An 18,480-nucleotide genomic window follows, 5' to 3' on the forward strand; every position below is an offset into this window, starting at 1 on the left:
ACGATATTGCACAGGTGCCCCAGCCAGTGCTCACCAGGCACCAGCAAAGTGGGACCAGCGCCAGCTTTAATCACTCCCTCCCTGGGCAGAGCCAGCCTCTGTGAAGGGCTGTCCCCGAGCCCAGCGTGGGCTGTCTGGAGTTATCTGCTGAGTGACAGCCTAAATACAGGGGGCTTCTTTGCACACAGGCCATGGAATGGGGAGGTGGTGGACCCTCAGGGCTGGGACCAGCCTCAGGACAGGGCAGCGGGCACACTGCCCACTAGAACCAGGCCTAGGTGGACAGGCTTACAACCCGGTGAGGCTGGGCTCCCAGCCTTGTGCCATGAGAGGGCCAAAGAGGAAGCAGGTCTCCAGGGGTCTGGAGAAAACAATGAGCTATCCCCTGGGGATCACGTGTGTGTGCATGTTAAGTGAGTTTAGTCATGTCTGACTCTAGCTTGACTCTAGCCTGCCAGACCTCTGTCCGTAGGATTCTCCAGGCAAGAATACTGGAGTGGGTTGCCATTCCCTCCTCCAGGGGATCTTCCCAGCCCAGGAATCCAACCTGGCATTGGCAGGTGGATTCTTTACCGCTGTGCCACCTGGTTAAGCCAGGGATCACAGCTTCAAGCTGACAGGCAACTGAACCTGAATCCACCACTAGATGGCGCTCAGACCTTGAGGTGGGATGGAAACACACCAGCAAACAGGGCAGCCAACCAAGCTGGGTATGACTTCTAAACCAGTTCGGCAAAGGTCTCCCCACCCCAAAACCAGCCTTCCAGGAAGGCAGACTGCACGAGGAGCAAGCCTGGGAGAGACCTCACTACCTCCAAAGGTCCCGCAAACCTGAGGAGCGTCACGTGAATACCCAAAATTTCAGATAAACTCTGGGGCCAGGAACCACAATGCAGTTGAATACACAAGACACTACCAGGAGTTAGAACACCTCAAGCACTGGGGTTTGCAGACATTCTAGAAGTTCCTTTTTTTTAGCTGAACTTTCCTCTCATCCCATTTCCCAAACAAGCTGGGGAAGACTGGGATCACTTCCTGCAGTGGAGTCAGCATCCATGCCCTGGTTTCCCTTCTGCGGCTTATGGCAGACATCACTAATAAATCCTAGCACTCCTTCCCACGAAGATTCCAATCCTTCTCAACAGACCTCCTGGGGGCTACCACCCACCAACCACTCAAGGTGGCCCTTGAAATAAAAATCCCATTTATCAATCTGGATCTACGATGGACCAAGTGGCAACGTGGCCTGCCACACACTGCTCACTTTCCCCTCCTCCCCATCCCAGTCCCCTGTCACACACAAAGTAGGGCCATCCCTGACTTATATGTGTCTTTACGCAAATTAGAGAGAGGGTCCCCCTTATGGGGCAGACAGCCAATGCCAGGACACACCTTTGTAGCTGGGTACTCTTGTGCAGTGCACAACCTGCACAGCCATACCTGGAGTAGCAAAGGCCCTGCCAATAGTTTTCTTAAGCTTGGATTGCAGAGGCATCCACTTCAGACTATCTCAAACACACTGCCCACCTTTCTGCTCTGAGACTTGTTTTAGAAATCTTTGATTTTGATAACTGACCATTTGGGCCACTTTTTTTCTTCCGTCACTTTAAGTTCCTGCTCTTATGTTTTAAATCCACCAACCAAGAGTGAGTCCTCTGAAACCCTCAATTTCAATAAAAGCAGAACCCCAGGCCCACGGTCTCTCTCTCTACCTGTGACCTCGCTGTATGGGCCCAGGTGCAGTAGGTAATTTCCAGGTCTTGTAGGTAATAAATCTTTATTTTTTTCAAAGTTTCCTGACAGCTGTTGCTGCAAGGCTTCTTGCAGACATAGTAAGAACCGCGAGGGCTGATCTGGCCACAGCACTGGTTTCCGACTGGCTGAGCCCTGGGAGCCCCGCTCCATAGAAGCAGTCCCATTCCAGTAGGAAACAACCTCACGCTTCCTGAGGCCTACTGATAAAGATGACTGGCGTTCTCACCCAGGAAGAAACACACTCGATCACACTCACATGAGCCATAAAATAATAAAACAACAGTCCAGCTTCTAGTTTAAAACCAGGATCCCAAGCTTAATGCCCCGGAAAGCTGCTAGTCGGCCAGTGTGGGCCTTGTGTGGGCCCCTGGTCCCTGAAGGCCACCAGCAGCAAAGGCACCACGGAAACAGCAGGACACAAGGCAAAGACCGCTGCGTCTCCTCTCACACATCAGTGGTCTCTGTGGAGTCACCCACTGTATTTAGAAAAGGTAGTCCCTCGGAAGCAGCTTATAAAGGAAAGTGGTGTAAACAGCGCCGGAGGGGCTGCAGAGTGGTCCTGCTCAGCTGCGAATCAGGGCCTGCGCCTGTCCAGCCTCGGTCCGCACAGCGGGTCTGCCCAAGGGGAAGGCCCCTCCTCTGGGTCGCGGCCGCCTCCTCCCCGGCCTGAGAGCCTCCAGAGGCCGCCTGGCCGCCGGCCGCCGCAGCCGGGAAGGCGTCCGGACGTCACCTGCACAGCTGCAGGTGAGGGTGGCGGCTCAGCTTCTCCACCAGCTCCTCCTCCGTGGGCTCCTCCAGGACGTCCCTGCGGAACGGGGGAGACAATGCACCGGGCGCCCTGGGCGCCTGTAGGGGAGTAGGTGCGCAGGGATGATGGAGAGGCCTCGTCAGGGCTTCTCGGGACCAGGAGCTGCGCGGAACCACCCACAGGGGGCTTGGGCCCACCTCTAGGATGTTTACGGGGAGTCCCTCAAAGGCCAGGAGAAGCCCACTCTGTGCGGTTGCGACACACACAGACGTTCAGGGAGGGTGGTGCGGCCGTCGCCTCTGAGCCACCAGAGGAACAAGCTCCAGGTTACCATGGGAAAGAGGGGCCGAGGTTTCACTTCACCCACCAACAGGGTCACCTGGGGACTAACAGCACCTGAAGAGGCTTCCCTACGCAGGCTCATGGTGAGAGGAACTCAGCCCCACGGCAGAAGCAGAAGCAGCCCGGGAGGTCCCAAGAAGAGCGCCTGCCCGCTGCCTCCCTCCCTCTTGGCCTGGCCTCCCGCCCACGCCCCACCCTCCCCCTTGGCCCCGCCTCTAGGCCCCGCCCCCACTCGCCCCGCCTCCCGCCCCACCCTCCCTCTTGGCCCCGCCCCCTGACCTGCCCTCCTTGTCAACCCCGCTTCTCGTCCCACGCCCCCTCCTCTCGCCCCACCTCCTGGTCCTGCCCCGCCCCCTCTCAGCCCAGCCTCTTGCCCCACGCCCCGCCCTCCCTCTCGCCCCGCCTCCTGCCCCAGGCCCCACCCTCCCTCTCGTCCCGCCCGCTCCCACGCACCTGAACGGGAGCTCCTGGGTCATCTCAGAGGTGTCCTCCAGCTCCTGCGTGAAGGACTGCAAGTGGCTGCGGCGGTCCCACTTGTGAAGGAAGTTCTGGCAGGAGGGAGGGAGGAACAGGTGGCGGGTAGGCCCAGGCCCTGCGTGAACCCCTCCCATGGCGGCCTGGCTGAGAAGCTCCCCCTGGACACAGGGACCCTAGGCCCGACAAGACCCCCGGCCCCTACAGAAGCGGTTCCCTGAGGGCCCTCCTCCAGCCCCACCCCACAGGTCAAAGGTCAGGAGCCTTCAGGACGAGCTGCCCCGAGCGCGGGCAGACCCGCACCCCAGAGCTGTGCGAACCCAGCACAGGCTCTTCGACCAAGTTCCAAGTGGACCCCACCTCATCAAGTTAGAAACTCCAACTGAGAAGAGTCTGGGCCGGGCGTGTCCACTACCTCCAAAATCAGAGCCAGAAACAGGTTGACCCAGATGACCGACGACACCAGCCACCACAGCACAAAATACACCTCTGACCACCTGTGGAGAATGAGGGGGAGGCCGGGGGGCGCCTGTAAGTCCAGCGCAACCCTCTTCTGGACCCACCGCTCCCTGCTCCACGTCGCTGTTCCCACCCAAACCCCCAGGCTGGCCCAGCCTGGCCTTTAGGGGCAGTCGGCCGGGAGGAGCGGGGCTGGGGCTCAGACCTGGCCCAGCGCCGGGGCCGTCTGAGATCTCCAAGCTCCAGGCGGAGCCCCTTCACCCCAGGTCACAGGCCCCCCCAGAAGCCACCTGCTGCCCCGTACACCCTGCAACCCCGGGAGGTTAGACCAAGACGCGCACCCCGCGCAGAGCCGCGGTCGGGGCGGCCAGGCCGGGTCACTCACGGGCCCGCGTAGCGCCGGAAGGCGTCCAGGAACACCTGCCAGTTGTTGACAATCATCACGTCCCACAGAGTGACCAGGGCGGCCTGCAGGGGGCACACAGGGCTTCCAGGAGGCCGCAGGGAACAGAGGCAGCGGGTGGGTTACCGAGGGGCAGGGGGCGCGGGACTCACCGCAAAGTCGTCGAAGTTGTTGGGCCAGTACTCCAGCTGCTCGAAGCTCCCGCAGGGCACGGAACCATTGACAGAGGCTAGGCTGCGGGGAGGGATGGGAGGGCACAACCCAGTCAGTGTGGGGGCCGCAGTGGGACACACGTCCGCGTTCCCAGCCCCGCCTGAGCCCCTGTTCCGCATGGACCCAGCAGGCCCTTGAGAAAGGGGGACAAAGAGGACGTGCCCCCTAACCAAGGAGGTGCCAAGGGCAGCGAGACCGGTGCTGTGGACACATGGGCAGAGGCAGGCCAGGGGAGGGTCGCAGTTTAGGCCGAGCCCTAGACACCCCTTATGCAGCAAGCAGCCTGGGCTGCAGTTCCAGAAAGGGGCCTGGGGTCAGGGGTCACCCTCAGTGTAGATTCTAGAGAGGGCTCCTAGAGGGAGGGTGGGGGGAGAAGAGCAGGGAGACCATGGAAGAAAGGGGACCCAGGAGGTCCCTCCTGGGGAGCTGAACCCACACCACCTCCGAGGCCTCACCCCGGCTCCAGCATCCCCGGAGACATTCCCCCGACACCCCCAGGACCCAGCTCACCTGCTGTTTCTAGGAGCCACGATGACGCCCTGGAACAGGCTGATGCCGATGATGGCGAAGACGTAGTAGATCACCTGCGGAGGCAGGCGGGCCGTCGGCATCGCACGCCTGCGGGGGCCCCCACACAGCCAGGCAGGGCCTGCTAGGGGCTGCATGCCAGCAGGAGTTTCTCCCCGGGGACACGGGGACTCTGACCCCAGGCACCCCTCCTGGCCACCAACCTGTCCCAGAGGGAAGCCCTGGGGATACATGGGGGCCTGGGGGGAGAACTGGGGCTGTGAGCCCTCCTCCAGGGCAGGTGCAGCAGGAGGCAGGCCCCATGGAGAACTGGGCAGCAAGGGCTGCAGAAGGCATCCTGGGAAGAGGGCTTGGAGCAGCCACGTCCCTCTGGGAGAAGCCCACTGCCCTCCCCACGTACATCAGCAGGCGTCTGAGACGCACCCCTGGGTAGCTGTGTGCCAGTCAGAGAAGGGGCTGCTGGCCGCCCCTGACCCGTCGCTAATGTGTCTGGGGGGCGGAAGACGAGGAGCACCCCCAGGCTAACCCAGCCCCTCTCTGGGCCTGTTTCCTCCACAAGGCAGACTGGGGCCTGTGGGCAGTGCCTGAAGCGGGTCCCCTGAACATCCCTGACAGCCCTGGGCACCACGGAGCCCCCTGGCGTCCACAACAGCAGGGTTTCATCACCCTCTCTCCTTCCTGCCAGGCCTCGTGCCTAGAGCATCACCGGGCCCCTTGTTCAAGGCCCAGTTCCGGCAGGACCACAGTGGAGGCGGCGGGGTTGGGGGGGCCTGGCCCAGGGCTAGGGGACATCAAGATTCTCTCAGCAAAAGCAGCTTTGAGTTTCCCAAATCCTCAAGCAAGGATGGCTGACCACTCTGGGGCCTCTGTGAGCCCTGGGGGGCCCCTGGTGCCTCTAAGGTTTTTCATCTCCTCACTGTGGCCCAGGGCCCAGGACACACGAGGGATTCGGAAGTGACCAAGAGGCTCTCTGGGAAGGCGGTGTGGTCAGGCCGTCCCTTCAGCCAGACCACCCCAGCTCCACTCTCTCCAGCGTCCCGCCCTGCCCTGGGATCCCCGGGCCTCGGTCACCTGCTCCACCCGAATGCAGGGATCCTCCTTCTGAAGGCTGCCACTTCCCGTGGAGCTCCGGCTGCCCACCCAGTGGCCCGGCCTTGCTCCCCCGAGAGGCCAGCACGGGTGGCCAGACTCACCACCAGGATCCCACCGAAGGCCCGCATGTTCTTGATCAGGTCCAGGATGGTGCTGGCCACCAGGGACATCAGCTGAGACAGCAAGAGAGTGGGTGACCCGCCTCACCTGTACACACACCTGCACGCACACCCACACATCACCTGCACACATGCACACCCACACCTCACCTGTACACACACCCACACACCTCACCTGTACACACACCTACACACGGCCACACCTCACCTGTACACACACCCACACCTCACATGTACACACACCTACACAGACACATACCTATACAGACATCACCTGTACACACACGTGCACACACACAAACACATGTACACACACCCACACATCACCTGTACACACACACACACACCTCACCTGTACACACACCTACAGATACACATCACCTGTACACACACCTACAAACACCTGTACACACACCTGCACACACACCCACACATCACCTGTACACACACCCACACACCTCACCTGTACACACACCTACACACACACCTGTACACACACCTGCACACACACCCACACATCACCTGTACACACACCCACACACCTCACCTGTACACACACCTACAGACACACATCACCTGTACACACACCTGCACACACAGCCACACATCACCTGTACACACACCCACACACCTCACATGTACACACACCTACAAACACCTGTACACACACCTGCACACACAGCCACACATCACCTGTACACACACCCACACACCTCACCTGTACACACACCTACACACCTGCACACACACCTGTACACACACCTGCACACACACCCACACATCACCTGTACATGCACCTGTACACGTACCCACACACACCTAACCTGTACACACATGCACTCACCTCAACTTTACACACACCTGCACACACACACCTCACTTGTACACGCACCTGTATACACACACACCTCACCTGTACACATGCACACCCGCCTCACCTGTACATACACCCATGCCAACCCCCACACTCTCACGACTATACACACCCGCCCACCCCAACACAGAAACCCCTACACGTGCAGACACCTCCAAGACCAGGTGAAGCCACGATGTGCAGGGCCTTGGCCCACACTGCCCACCGGCCCACGAAAGCTGGTCTGGAGGCTCCTGAGAAAGGCTGACCTGGAGATGGCCCGTCAGCCCTGGGTGACGGGGTTTGCGGTGTGGGGCCTCAGAGACCCAGCCGGGGACCCTGGTGCACGTGAATCTAAGCCCCACAGACCGGCTTTCCAGGCAGCCAGTTTCCCCACTTGGTGAGTCAGGAGAAACAGCACCGACGCTAGCAGGCAGGAACTCTGCTGTACGTGTGCACACACGTGATTATACGCACATGTGTACACGTGTGTGTGTAGATGGCTGTGTGTGTGAGCACACACACGTGTATACATACACTTGTGCTTATATTGCGCCCGACTGCATGATTATATGTATGTGTGTGGTTACACACATGTGTAATTGTGCAGTTACATGCAAATCCATCTGTTGGTGTGTGCATGCATGTGTGTGTGTGTGAGATGACATGTGTGATTATATGAGGGTGTGATTACGTGTACATGTGTATGATTTTGTGTGTGCTCTGGGTGTGTGTGATCATGTGCCTGTGTGCATTGCACGTGTCGGGTCACACAGGTGTGTGTATGTATGGAGGGCTCAGGGCCACAGTCCTCTGCACCCAGGAGCCCCTTCAGATGGAAATACCGCTGGGTGACGACGGGTCACCAGCTGCACAGGCCAGGTGCACAGCTTGGCAGGACGCACACAGGGGAAGGAGCTGGACACTCAGAAAGGGGGCAGGTGTCCTCGGGTTCTTTTCTCCTGAGAAGTGCTCGGGAAAGCAGATGGGAGAGACCCACTCTGCCCCGTGCCGGGTGGGGGCTGAGGGGAAGTGGACACTCTGGACACTCCGAAAGGGGGCAGGTAGGTGTCCTTGGGTTCTTTTCTCCTGAGAAGTGCTCAGGAAAGCAGACAGGAGAGACACCCCCACCCAGTGCTGGGCGGGGACTGGGCTTGCACACCCGGACTGCCCCCCTCCAAAGTTGGGGCTACTCCTGGCAGGAACGTTATGAGAAACCGGGGCTCAGAGACAGTCACAAGGCAGTCCACTCCTGCACTGGGGGTCCTTGGAGGCGGCACCAGTAGCCACCAGCAGCCTAGGCCGTTCGGAAACTCAGGATGCCTCGGGGCACACTGGCTCCCCACAAAGGCCAGGGACCCCGAAGAGCACGTGACCTCCCCCAGGTCCCACCGACACCCCCTTGCCGTCTGGGCCAGATGCCCTTACACTCCCAACCACCTCCAGCGTCACCCAGCCAAGACACAAGGCTGGGGCGCATGTAGAGGGTCCCTGCCTGCCAGGCACGCACACCCCCAGAGAGAGCCCACAGGCGCCGGCGGTACCTGCATGCTGGGGATGATGCGCAGGAAGCGGAAGACGATGAGCACGTTCACGAGCCGCGTCATGTCCCACAGCGACAGCAGGCCCAGCGTCGCCGGCTTCCTGCAGACGCGGAGACGGGTGAGCCGGCAAAGGGACGCAGGGGACGCTCGGTCCAGAGACAGACGCAGAGCGGGCCACCGGGGTGCCAGGAAGCCGCCCCACAGGCGCCACCCACCGGAAAAACTCCGTCGAGACGGGAGGGCAGAGCTTGAGCCCGCGGCCCAGGGCGCTCACGGCAACACCTCCGAGGGCACAGCCCCCCTGTGGTGCGGGGCAACGTGACGGGAGAACCCTGGGGCTCCAGACGCCCAGCTCTGGCCCCAGCAGAGCTGGCAGAGACGTGGCCCCAGACCCGTCTCCTATCCTCGGACCTTGCCCCTGGCTGTGACCCCGTCACCTGGGTGCCCCTCACGGGCCTTACTGTGCTCTCGTTTCTATTTAAATTTCACCCATTCTCACCTAGGACGCACCCCTCACCACCTCCCACCAGAAGCGCCCTGTGGGTTTTCAGTGCACTTAAGAAACATGGAGAGCTGGCCCCACAGCCGCCGGGCAGCCCCGAGGCTTCACTGCTCCCGCCTCCGTCCCCCTTGACAGACCCCTCCCGAGACCCCAAGGGGCAGGACTCATCCAGCCCACCCTCATCAGATGACTCGCAAGCGCACCACTAAGACGAAGGCAGCCCAGCCGAGGGACCAAGAGGCCCCCTGAGGGCGCGAGGTCAGCACGCGAGTTCACCAGGACAGCTGTGCTCTGGGCAGCGAGACCCCCAAGGCTGCCACACGCCACACCGCAAGGCACCCTGGGACCCCTGGCCAAACGTCCATACCTCCGTGTGGCCAGAACTGGGGGCAGCGTGAGTTCAGCGAGCCCTGAGCCACCCTGACGTCTACGGGGAGGTGAACTGACACCCAGGGTGGGAAGTGATGGCGGGGGCCTCCCTGCTTCCGGCCCCCGGCACACCTGGGCCCCAGGTCCCATCGCACGGGCACCTCCAGAGCCTCCCACCCCAGCTCTGGGAACACAATCATCCTGAAGGCGGCCACAAGGCCTTTAAGGCAGAGTCCCCAAGAGCGGAGAAGGCACCTGACCCCACAGGCCGTGGCGGGGCAGGAGCTGTGGCCACTCGCCTGCGAGTCAGGCCTTCGGGCCTAGAGCGGCCTGCACCAGCGGCTAGAGGCCGGACACACACCCTTCCCCGGGGCGCTAGCCAGGCCTCCCCGGGTTCTCCGTGACACATACCAGCCCCGGTGTGGGAAGCCGTACTCAGCCAGAGTGGAGATCTCCAAAACCTTTAATCACAAAAGAGAAGAAGGCTCGCTGCGGCAGGCCCGCCGGCGGCTCTAACACGCGGGCCCCGAGGGGATCTGGGGAGAAACCACAGCCGGTCCTGCCCCTCAGCTGGTGCCACGTGGGGACGCCCCGCTGCTGAGGGTGCCCTGGCCTCAGGAGTTAGGCTGCACGTGCGGAGGGCAGGGCTGGGACGGGGCCTTGGAGTTCCGGGCTTGGGAGAAACTGTGGTCAAGGATGGACCGGAAGGCCCTCCTCTCAGCTGCCTCCCTGCTGCTGCCGGGGGCCCACAGCTCTGATCCGTCAAACACGAATACGTATCGCACTAATATTGCTGCTGTGACGTGCACACCAGGAGCGACCCCTCACTCCCCCAGGATCTGGGGAAACACTTCCCAAGACTCCCAGTGCCTGAGACCCTGCCCATCCCTCCGCAAGCCGAGGCCCCACTGTCCTTGGTGGGGCTGTGCTGGCTGGCGGGGTCTGCAGGTTCCTTGCAGGCGTCTCTGGGGTGTCAGGAGAGGCAGCCTGCCCTCACCTTGCCCCAGCCCCGACGACCCACAGAGGCAGCGGAAATGAGCCTCCTGTAGCCCCATGCCAGGCAGCCGAACCCGGGGGAGCCAGCCCCTCTGTCACCAGAGGCGGGAGGCCCAGGCCCTGTGGCCCCCTGGGGTCCAGGGGCAGCTGAGAGACCCTGTGACAGGCTGAGTGCACACCGCCCGCCCAAGAGGCTGCACCTCAGCCGTCTCAGACTTTACCAGCAGGACGATGGTGAGTAGCCCGTCGAACACATTACTGGAGTAGGACAGGTAGCCCTGCAGGCCCAGAGAGAACACCTTGAGCAGCATCTCCAGCAAGTAGTACAGGATAAAGATGCAGTTGAGAATCTGAAAGGGAGAAGCACGCCCAGCGTTCAGTCCCGGTGCCACCAGTGGGTCCCGCCCAGCTCCCCAATGTCCCCCACCCACAGTGGGGCCAATGAGATCCATGCGGCTCTGTCCACAAGGCCCCGTGAGTCCCGCCCGGCTCCCCGACCTCCCCCAACGTCCCCACCCACAGTGGGGCCAATGAGACCCTTGCGGCTCTGTCCACAGGGCCCCGTGGGTCCCGCCCGGCTCCCCGACCTCCCCCAACGTCCCCACCCACAGTGGGGCCAATGAGACCCTTGCGGCTCTGTCCACAGGGCCCCGTGAGTCCCGCCCGGCTCCCCGACCTCCCCCAATGTCCCCACCCACAGTGGGGCCAATGAGACCCTTGCGGCTCTGTCCACAGGGCCCCGTGGGTCCCGCCCTGCTGCACATGGTGAAATGCGTGGCGCACAGACACCCCCGCCCACGCTGCGGCCACGTGAGCCTCCCCTCCCACCTCTTTGCTGCTCCTCACACCCTTCTAGGCGGCTCTTCCTGAGCCCCCTACCTCCGAACGCAGGCATCTCAGCACCCCCTTCTTGGTCCACATCCTCTCCTCAGGGGACCTGTACCCCAGGCACAGCTTCAACCACAACTGGCACACCTGTACCCCCCAATCCAGGCTCCCCAGCCATCAGACAGGCCCTCGAACCCACGCCCTACGTCTCCCTACTCCACAGACTCCGCGGTGAAGCACCAGGATGGCCCTGCCTCCTGGGGACCCGGGCCTGAGGTGGGGAGGCTGTGCCCTCTGCCCCCTCACGCCCTAGCACCCTGGATGACAGCCCGTGGCTGCAGAGCTCACCCCCAGCACGAAGTCGTCGCGGTCCTTGGGCAGCACGTGCGCGTCCAACACCAGGAATACCTGCAGAGCCAAAGCGGTCGGCGGCTCAGCCCGGGGCCGGTGAGACCGCCGGCGGGCAGCGACGCCAGGGCAGACCCGCACTCACGCAGATGGTCACGAGGTTTCCGAGGGCCATGAGGTTGCCCAGGTAGTCAAAGTAGTGGTGGCCGAAGAGGAACTGGGTGCTCCGCAGAAACGGAGACTGGTACTCGGGCCGCGGCGGGTGCTGGGGGGACACGCACACTCAGAAACACGATGGAGCCGGCCTCGGCCACGGGGGACCGAGATGCCCAACCCCCTCCTCCTGGGACTCAGTCGTCCCACCCTGCCTCCCAACCCAGACTCTCCAGCCTCAGGAACACCTCTCAAACGGTGTCAGTTTTATGCACAAAGATGATCGTCACAATCGTCTAACACCGAGAGGCATGGAAATAACCCAGAAGGGCGCTGATGCTGCAAGCAGCCCAAGATGGACAAGCATTCAGTCGTCTTAAACATATGCCAAGTGTCACGTGAAAATATACATATAAATTAGTTGCTAATAACTATGAAAACTTAGCACAGAATGGAGGTAACTCACACACCATCACCAGGCTGGAGTGGAGCCTGATCAGAGGAGGGCAGCTGGGCAACAAATACACCATGAAGATGCGTGTGAGACCCTGCACTCCCATGCCACCCTGCTCCCCCCACAAGAGACCCACACCAACCTGGTCCCCCTCAGAGAGGCCCCCGCCTGTGCACCAGGACAGAGGTGCAGAGCGGTCACTGCAGCACGAGATGGACCATCCCACGCGGCAGCTACTCGCTGGCCGTGGCCACTTGATTCAAATTTAAATTTGATCAAACTGAACACTTGGCTCCTCTGTCACACTAACCACACCTCAAGTCAGGGAAAGACACCTGTGGAGCTCTGACCCAGCCCCACACTCAGACGCACGGTTCCCTGGTGACCTGCAGCACAGCCTGACCCCGTAAGAACGTCTTCCACGTGGGTACTGGTGCCCAGAGGCTGCCAGCTGGCCCCGGTGCCCAATTCCCTCTATACACCACATGCTCTGCTCATGGCCTGCGCCTGCTGCACCCTAGACGGTGGCATGCTGCTTGCCCAGTGACCGCAGACCAGCTCCAGCCCAGGTAAACCAGCAAACATCTCTGTCCCCCTGCGGTCTGGACCACAACTTCTCCAAAGGTGTCCAGACCCTGGCCTTGGGGAAGGGGTCCCCCCCGAGGTCTGTTCTTCCCCAGGCATCTTCCTCCACCCTCGGGGACCACAGAGCTTCCCCATATGTTACAGTGACTCTCCTATCACAGTTAATACTTTTCGATGTTAAATTTCTACGTGATTTCTGTCTCCTACCTGAACCCAGACTGATATATTGGCCAAAAGAGACTTCAGCATTATCCGTTATGTTAAATTATTACAAGAAGAATGAATTCATATATCACGTCATTATTAAGAAATAACAAACCTTGAAATGATTTCCGTGAAATGATTTCTTGGAAGGTGGACAGTTGGGTGGGTTTTTCTATTTCTTGCTACTATTCTTGGAAGGTGGACAGTTGGGTGGGTTTTTCTATTTCTTGCTACTATCTATAATGAATGCCTGCTATGTTTTTAACCTCAAAAGCATCTTATTAAAACAAAAACAGGGACTTCCCTGGTGGTCCAGTTGTTAGGACTCCAGGCTTCCACTGCAGGGGTCACGGGTTCAATCCCTGGTCAGGGAACTAAGATCCCACATGCCGTGTGACGCAGCCAAAAAAAGTAAAAGAGAAACAGGCTTTCAGAAGCTGGCATGGTACCTCTTCTGCACCCAATGAGCATGAACTGACGAGCACTGGACCAAGGCCTGGGTGATGGACAGAAGGTGACCATACATGGGAGGACTCTCATGGAGGCTCATGATGTCCTGCTATCAGCCACCTAGAAAACGCCTCTCTTCAGAAGTGATTCCAAAATCACAGCCTGTCAGGGCACCTGGGACAAGCCCTCACATGCTAACAATCCTTGAGGCACCTGCCTACCCGCTGGCAATCAGCACTGGGGAGGAAGGAGGATGTCATAAAACCACGACAAGGACATCACAGCCCCCCAAACTTCTAGGACCCAAACTCCAGCCTCAAATCATAGTTCTGGACTTTAGATCTAGGGCATATGGGAAGAGAGAGCATCTCATGAATCATAGTAGGAAAGGCGTGGCCAGAGGATGGGCGTGGCCAGCGGAGGGTGTGGTGAGAGGAGGGGTGTGACCAGTGGAGGGTGTGGTCCGTGGAGGGGCGTGGCCAGAGTGGGTGTGGTCAGATGAGGGGCGTGGCCACAGGAGGGTGTGGTCAGATGGGGCATGGCCTGCACGTGCGACCGGTCATCAGCCACCACCACAACCACGCACCTCCCTTTTGATATCAGATCCTGACTCAAGGCAAAGGGAGAGTTGGTCTTGGACGACCTGGACCCAGCAGCATCCTGCAGGCCGGTTGGCAAGTGCCCAGGGAGGGTCTGGCTGGCCCAGCGAACCCTGAGAAAGGAGCCCACCTTCCCAACATTTTCTCACCCAGGTCAGGCTGCACCCAGAAACGGGCTGGATCACAGCAAATCAAAACAACAACAGCTGCCAAGAGCTGCCTCCTGGGCCCAGCAAACCTCCGCAAACCTCCTGCCCCAGGACCATCATAGAAAGGTGCTTCCAGAATTACTATCCTTTGAAAACCATCGTCGTGGTTTCTATAAAACCCGCACCCGATGGCACGTACTCACTATTCCCTTCAGGTCACCTGGGCACAGACGGCGTTGTGTATGTTAACATGCCACGTGTCCGCCGTCTGTCCCTGTAGCCATCTCCCGTACCCCACGGGTCCTGCAACGAGGACGCTGCTGACCACACAGGGGCCGAGGGCACAGCACCCATAGCTCCAGGCCAAACAGGACCTCCTCTGGGGAACCTGGAAAGGCTTCACGTCCTCAGGGAAAACCACCTCTGACTGGGGCCTGAGGCCTCGGAGGTTGACCACAGACCTGGAGAAGAAACTTGTGGGCTAAGGTGCATCCCCCAAAATTTATATTTTGAGAGCCTAACCCCAGGACCTCAAATGTGACTGTATTTGGAAACTGGGTCTTTCAAGAGGCAACTAAGTTAAAATAAGGTCACTGGGGTGGGTCCTAATCCCGTAGGACTGCTGACCTTATAAGAAGGGGAGATGAGGAGACAGACACACAACAGAGGGAAACCCACATGAAGACACAGCGAGCAGACGGCGTCCACACGCCGGCCCTGCCCGCGCCTCGGCCTCCGATTCCAGCCTCGGTCCACACGCCGCCCCTGCCCACACCTGGGCCTCCGATTCCAGCCTCCATCCACACACCGGCCCTGCCCACGCCTGGACCTCAGATTCCAGCCTCCAGACCTGGAGACAATAAGCCCTGGTATTTAAGTACCTCCAGAATTCGCACACACACGCACAGGCTGCGATACTTGCTACAGCAGCTGAGCTGACTGACTCAATGGTGACACTGAGCTGCGAGGAATCCAATCAACAGGAGACGACTGACTCCACCTCTTCAACCCCCATTCAAGCCCAGCTCAGCCCTGTCGAGGCCAGGCGGCTGGAGTGGCTGGAGCGGAGCCCCCTCCGCTGCCCCAAAGTCTGTGGGAACGGCAGGGCTGCCTCCCTGCACCCCCTCCCCTGCTGCCTCCCACACCCCTGCCACATAAAATGCAGGCAGGCCAGGGTCTTAACACTGTGGACACAGTGTTAAGCTGGATCTTAAGCCCCCCTGCTAACTAAAAATCAGCGTCAAGGACAACAGACAAAGGTTTTGGACAAACTCGGGAACCTCCCGGGTTAGGATGTGTGAGAAGAGAAGAAAAGTCTATCATGAAGAATGGAGAAAACTGGGAAGTTCCTCTGGGTCAGGACTACAGTCCCTGTGGTCTGGGAATTTCATGAGGTCACAAAATCTCCCCAGTTCCCAAGAGCCACACCAGCTCTGCTCCCACGAACACCCTAGGGGCCAAAATCCCTGGGAAGGTGAGTCCCAGCGTCGGTCACTAAAAGTGACTCAGGCAATCAACGCCAAGAGACACCAAGGACTTCCCTGCTAACCTCAGGTACCCCTGGCCTGGCCACAGTTACCTCTTTAATCACCCTCTTATCAAACTCGTAGAAGAGTTTCTGAAACTCGTCAGTTGACAGCAGGCCATCACCACGGGAATGCAGCTTCTGCAAAGCAGGAATGCACGGGGGTGCTGGGCAGCCAGCCCAAGGGCAGGAAGGGCGCCGCCCCCAGGCCCACCAGGACCAGGGCAGCCGCGCCGATCTGAAATGACACCCGCGTGACCTAGGGAGCCCAGAGGCACAGGCGGGGGAGGGGGAAGGGGGGACCAGTACCTCTGCAATGGCCTGTTTGTGGTCACTGTCCAGCTGGACTTTCTGGAGCACTTGCAAGAAATCCTCAGGCTTCACCCCAAGTCTGTGGGGAAGATGCCCTCAGTGAGCCCAGCCAACTCAGCACCCTTAGGCGCCCTGACCACTGGCCCAAGCAGCCTGGGCAGTGACAAGTTCTCCAGGAAGGAGTGCTTGACAATCTTCCTGTCTCCAAAATCCTGAGACCCCGTGGTCCTGCCTTAGAGAGGAGCAGCTGAGGATGCTAGAGTGTGCAACCCACAGGCCCCGGGGCCAGTGAGCGGTGGGGACCAGAGCAGCTCTGTGACACTGCCTCCAAGCTGTCACAGAGTCGGGGGCAGAGTGGACGTGCATCCCAGGCCTTTCTCGTCCTGGACCCCAAGTCACAGCTCGGGTGTGGGAGGGGCGCCAGGGGGACAGGCCAGAGTGCACGGCCCCCCTCAGACCGGGATCTCGAGCAGGTCACGAGGACACGAGTTAACTCGGACACCAGGACCACGAAACCCACCCAGGGATGCTTGACTCCAAAGGAGCCTTGCGACCCACTGCCAGCAGGGATCTCGGGAAACATCCCCCCATGAACAGCCCTCCCAGAGCAGCCTCGGGGGAGAGGCGGGAGCCCCTGCTCTCACCGCTTGGGGTGGGCTTCTCCCTCTGCAGTCACGGACGAGAGGACCTCATAGGCAGCCCGGGTCCCCAACCGTCTCCGCAACAGTGAGGTCTGGAGAGACATCTGAAAAGGGGATGGGGCTGAGGGGCTTGACCCAGCCCTGTCCATGGCCATCCTGCCCCTCGCCCCAGACAGCCCCGGCTCACTCGCAGCCCAGGGAGCAGCCCCTCGCCCTGTGGGCATCGGGGGGCAGTCAGAGACAACAGGGCCAGGCCTTGCTGGCAGCCACCACTGTGCAATTCACTAAGGCATGCATCCCTTCTCAGCGGGCTTGGGGTCCTTGGCCCACCTACATGGGGGGTGGGGGGTGTGGTCACTGCCCCGGGAGCTTCAGTCTCCTTGCGGTTCCCCCTAGAGGAGGTGGGGCAGAGAAGGGGCCAGTGGTGGCTGTGGGGCCAGTACCCCTGGGGAGCAGAGAGGGAGGTCACCCACGGCAGGGAGGCAGAGGCCGTGCTGAGACCACCACAGGCCCCGCCCTCCCACCCACGTCCACACCTACACAGCCCCGGGGTCACCCTGCCGGCCAGCTCCCTGCCAGGCCTCCAGGGGCAGCTCCAGGCACAGCTGGCCAGGGGGGCAGCTCCGCTCACCATCAGGTAGCCCCGGAACTGGTTGTAGATGATGGCCGTCATCAGGTTCATCAGAAACAAGCTCCCTTGGGAGAGAAAAGGCCACGGTCAGCAGAGATCACACGGTCAGCGAGGACCATGTGGGCAGGGTCTGGAGGAGCGGCAGCATCGGGGGGCCAGCCCGTCAGCAGCAAGCCGGCTAAGTGAGCAGGGCAGGGACCCCAGGCCCTCGTGTACGGACGGGGGCGGCACTTGGCCTGCCCGGCAGGCACTGAGGCACTGGTGGTCACACAGAGTGAAAACTACACAGGTCACGTGGAGGGGAGGCCACCGGGCTGGGGAACACACCCAGAACCTTGCCCCCAGTGACCCCTGCAGACCCGCCCCGACTCACCGATCATGGAGGGGAGGTCACCGGGCTGGGGACACACCCAGAACCTTGCCCCAGTGACCCCTGCAGACCCGCCCTGACTCACCGATCAGGGTGAAGGCTATGAAGAAGATGGCGTAGGCTCGGTTCCTGGAATACACAGGAATCATCACTGAAAGAAATCAGAGACAATGAAACACTCGTAATCCCAACGTCCAGCTGATCCCTTTCGTCGTCTTATACCACGGTCTTTTCAACAGAAAGGAGGGCCCTGTGTTGGTGGACCTGGAGGGCCTTCTTGCCCAAACTCTGCCCCTCACACCTCCGCTTGCACACGAGCTTCGGAGGCTGCTCATCCTGTACACATCCCTGTGAGCGCTCCCTGCAGACAAGGCCCAGCCCTCCCTCAGTGACTGGAGGACTCGCAGGACATGTGGGGGCAGTGCTCAGGGTCCCGGGCACAGCTCTCACCAGGTATGGAAGCCAGTGGCTGACCTCTTGGGAGGGTCTCTATGGTTGGTGACCACCCCCAGCCCAAGATGAAAGGCCCCAGCCAGGCTGGCCAGGCCACAGCTGAGCCCAAGGACCGCAACACCCTCACCTCCTGGCCACACACCCGGCCTGAGCAGACAGAGGCCCCATCAACAACCCTGACACAGTCCATGTCACAACCACCAGAGACCCCGGGGCCTCACACGTGGTGGGGCTGAGCCTCAAAGAGGAGGCGGCCACCCGGGGCCCGCTGAGCCCAGGTCGGTCCATCACCACAAAGAAGAGTGTCCACCTCTAGCTTCTCAGGACTCAGAAAATGAGCGGAAGAGGAAAAGGAACAGAAACAGAAAACTAGAAAGAAAG

At 60.6% G+C, this 18,480-nt stretch overlaps 1 protein-coding gene across 18 annotated transcripts in view; it reads right to left on the bottom strand.

Annotated features, from left to right (window-relative positions):
• Positions 1-1,760: 1,760 nt before the first annotated feature.
• Positions 1,761-18,480, bottom strand: part of TPCN2 (two pore segment channel 2) — a 31,097-nt gene continuing 14,377 nt past the window's right edge. For 7 of the 18 annotated variants that reach the window (XM_086383968.1, XM_086383964.1, XM_086383966.1 and 4 more), the window contains 17 exons: positions 17,732-17,797; positions 17,277-17,341; positions 16,649-16,749; positions 16,002-16,083; positions 15,747-15,833; positions 11,719-11,838; positions 11,574-11,633; positions 10,619-10,747; positions 9,813-9,862; positions 8,531-8,630; positions 6,116-6,187; positions 4,905-4,978; positions 4,334-4,415; positions 4,164-4,246; positions 3,735-3,816; positions 3,299-3,393; positions 1,761-2,560 (listed from right to left, as the gene is read on the bottom strand). In XM_086383968.1, the coding sequence (XP_086240094.1) occupies positions 2,482-2,560; positions 3,299-3,393; positions 3,735-3,816; positions 4,164-4,246; positions 4,334-4,415; positions 4,905-4,978; positions 6,116-6,187; positions 8,531-8,630; positions 9,813-9,862; positions 10,619-10,747; positions 11,574-11,633; positions 11,719-11,838; positions 15,747-15,833; positions 16,002-16,083; positions 16,649-16,749; positions 17,277-17,341; positions 17,732-17,795 (1,425 nt within the window). In that variant the 5' untranslated portion in view covers positions 17,796-17,797 and the 3' untranslated portion in view covers positions 1,761-2,481. Of the gene's footprint in view, positions 2,561-3,298; positions 3,394-3,734; positions 3,817-4,119; positions 4,247-4,333; positions 4,416-4,904; positions 4,979-5,993; positions 6,188-8,530; positions 8,631-9,812; positions 9,938-10,618; positions 10,748-11,573; positions 11,634-11,718; positions 11,839-14,845; positions 15,018-15,746; positions 15,834-16,001; positions 16,084-16,648; positions 16,750-17,276; positions 17,342-17,731; positions 17,798-18,480 lie in introns of those variants that run through there. The other 11 variants (XR_015157637.1, XR_015157636.1, XR_015157632.1 and 8 more) reach the window with 7 other exon arrangements.

Source organism: Bos grunniens, chromosome 29 (assembly GCF_055505025.1).
Source record: "Bos grunniens cultivar Pamir isolate PY7600 chromosome 29, Bosgru_T2T1.0, whole genome shotgun sequence".
Taxonomy (NCBI): Eukaryota; Metazoa; Chordata; class Mammalia; order Artiodactyla; family Bovidae; genus Bos; species Bos grunniens.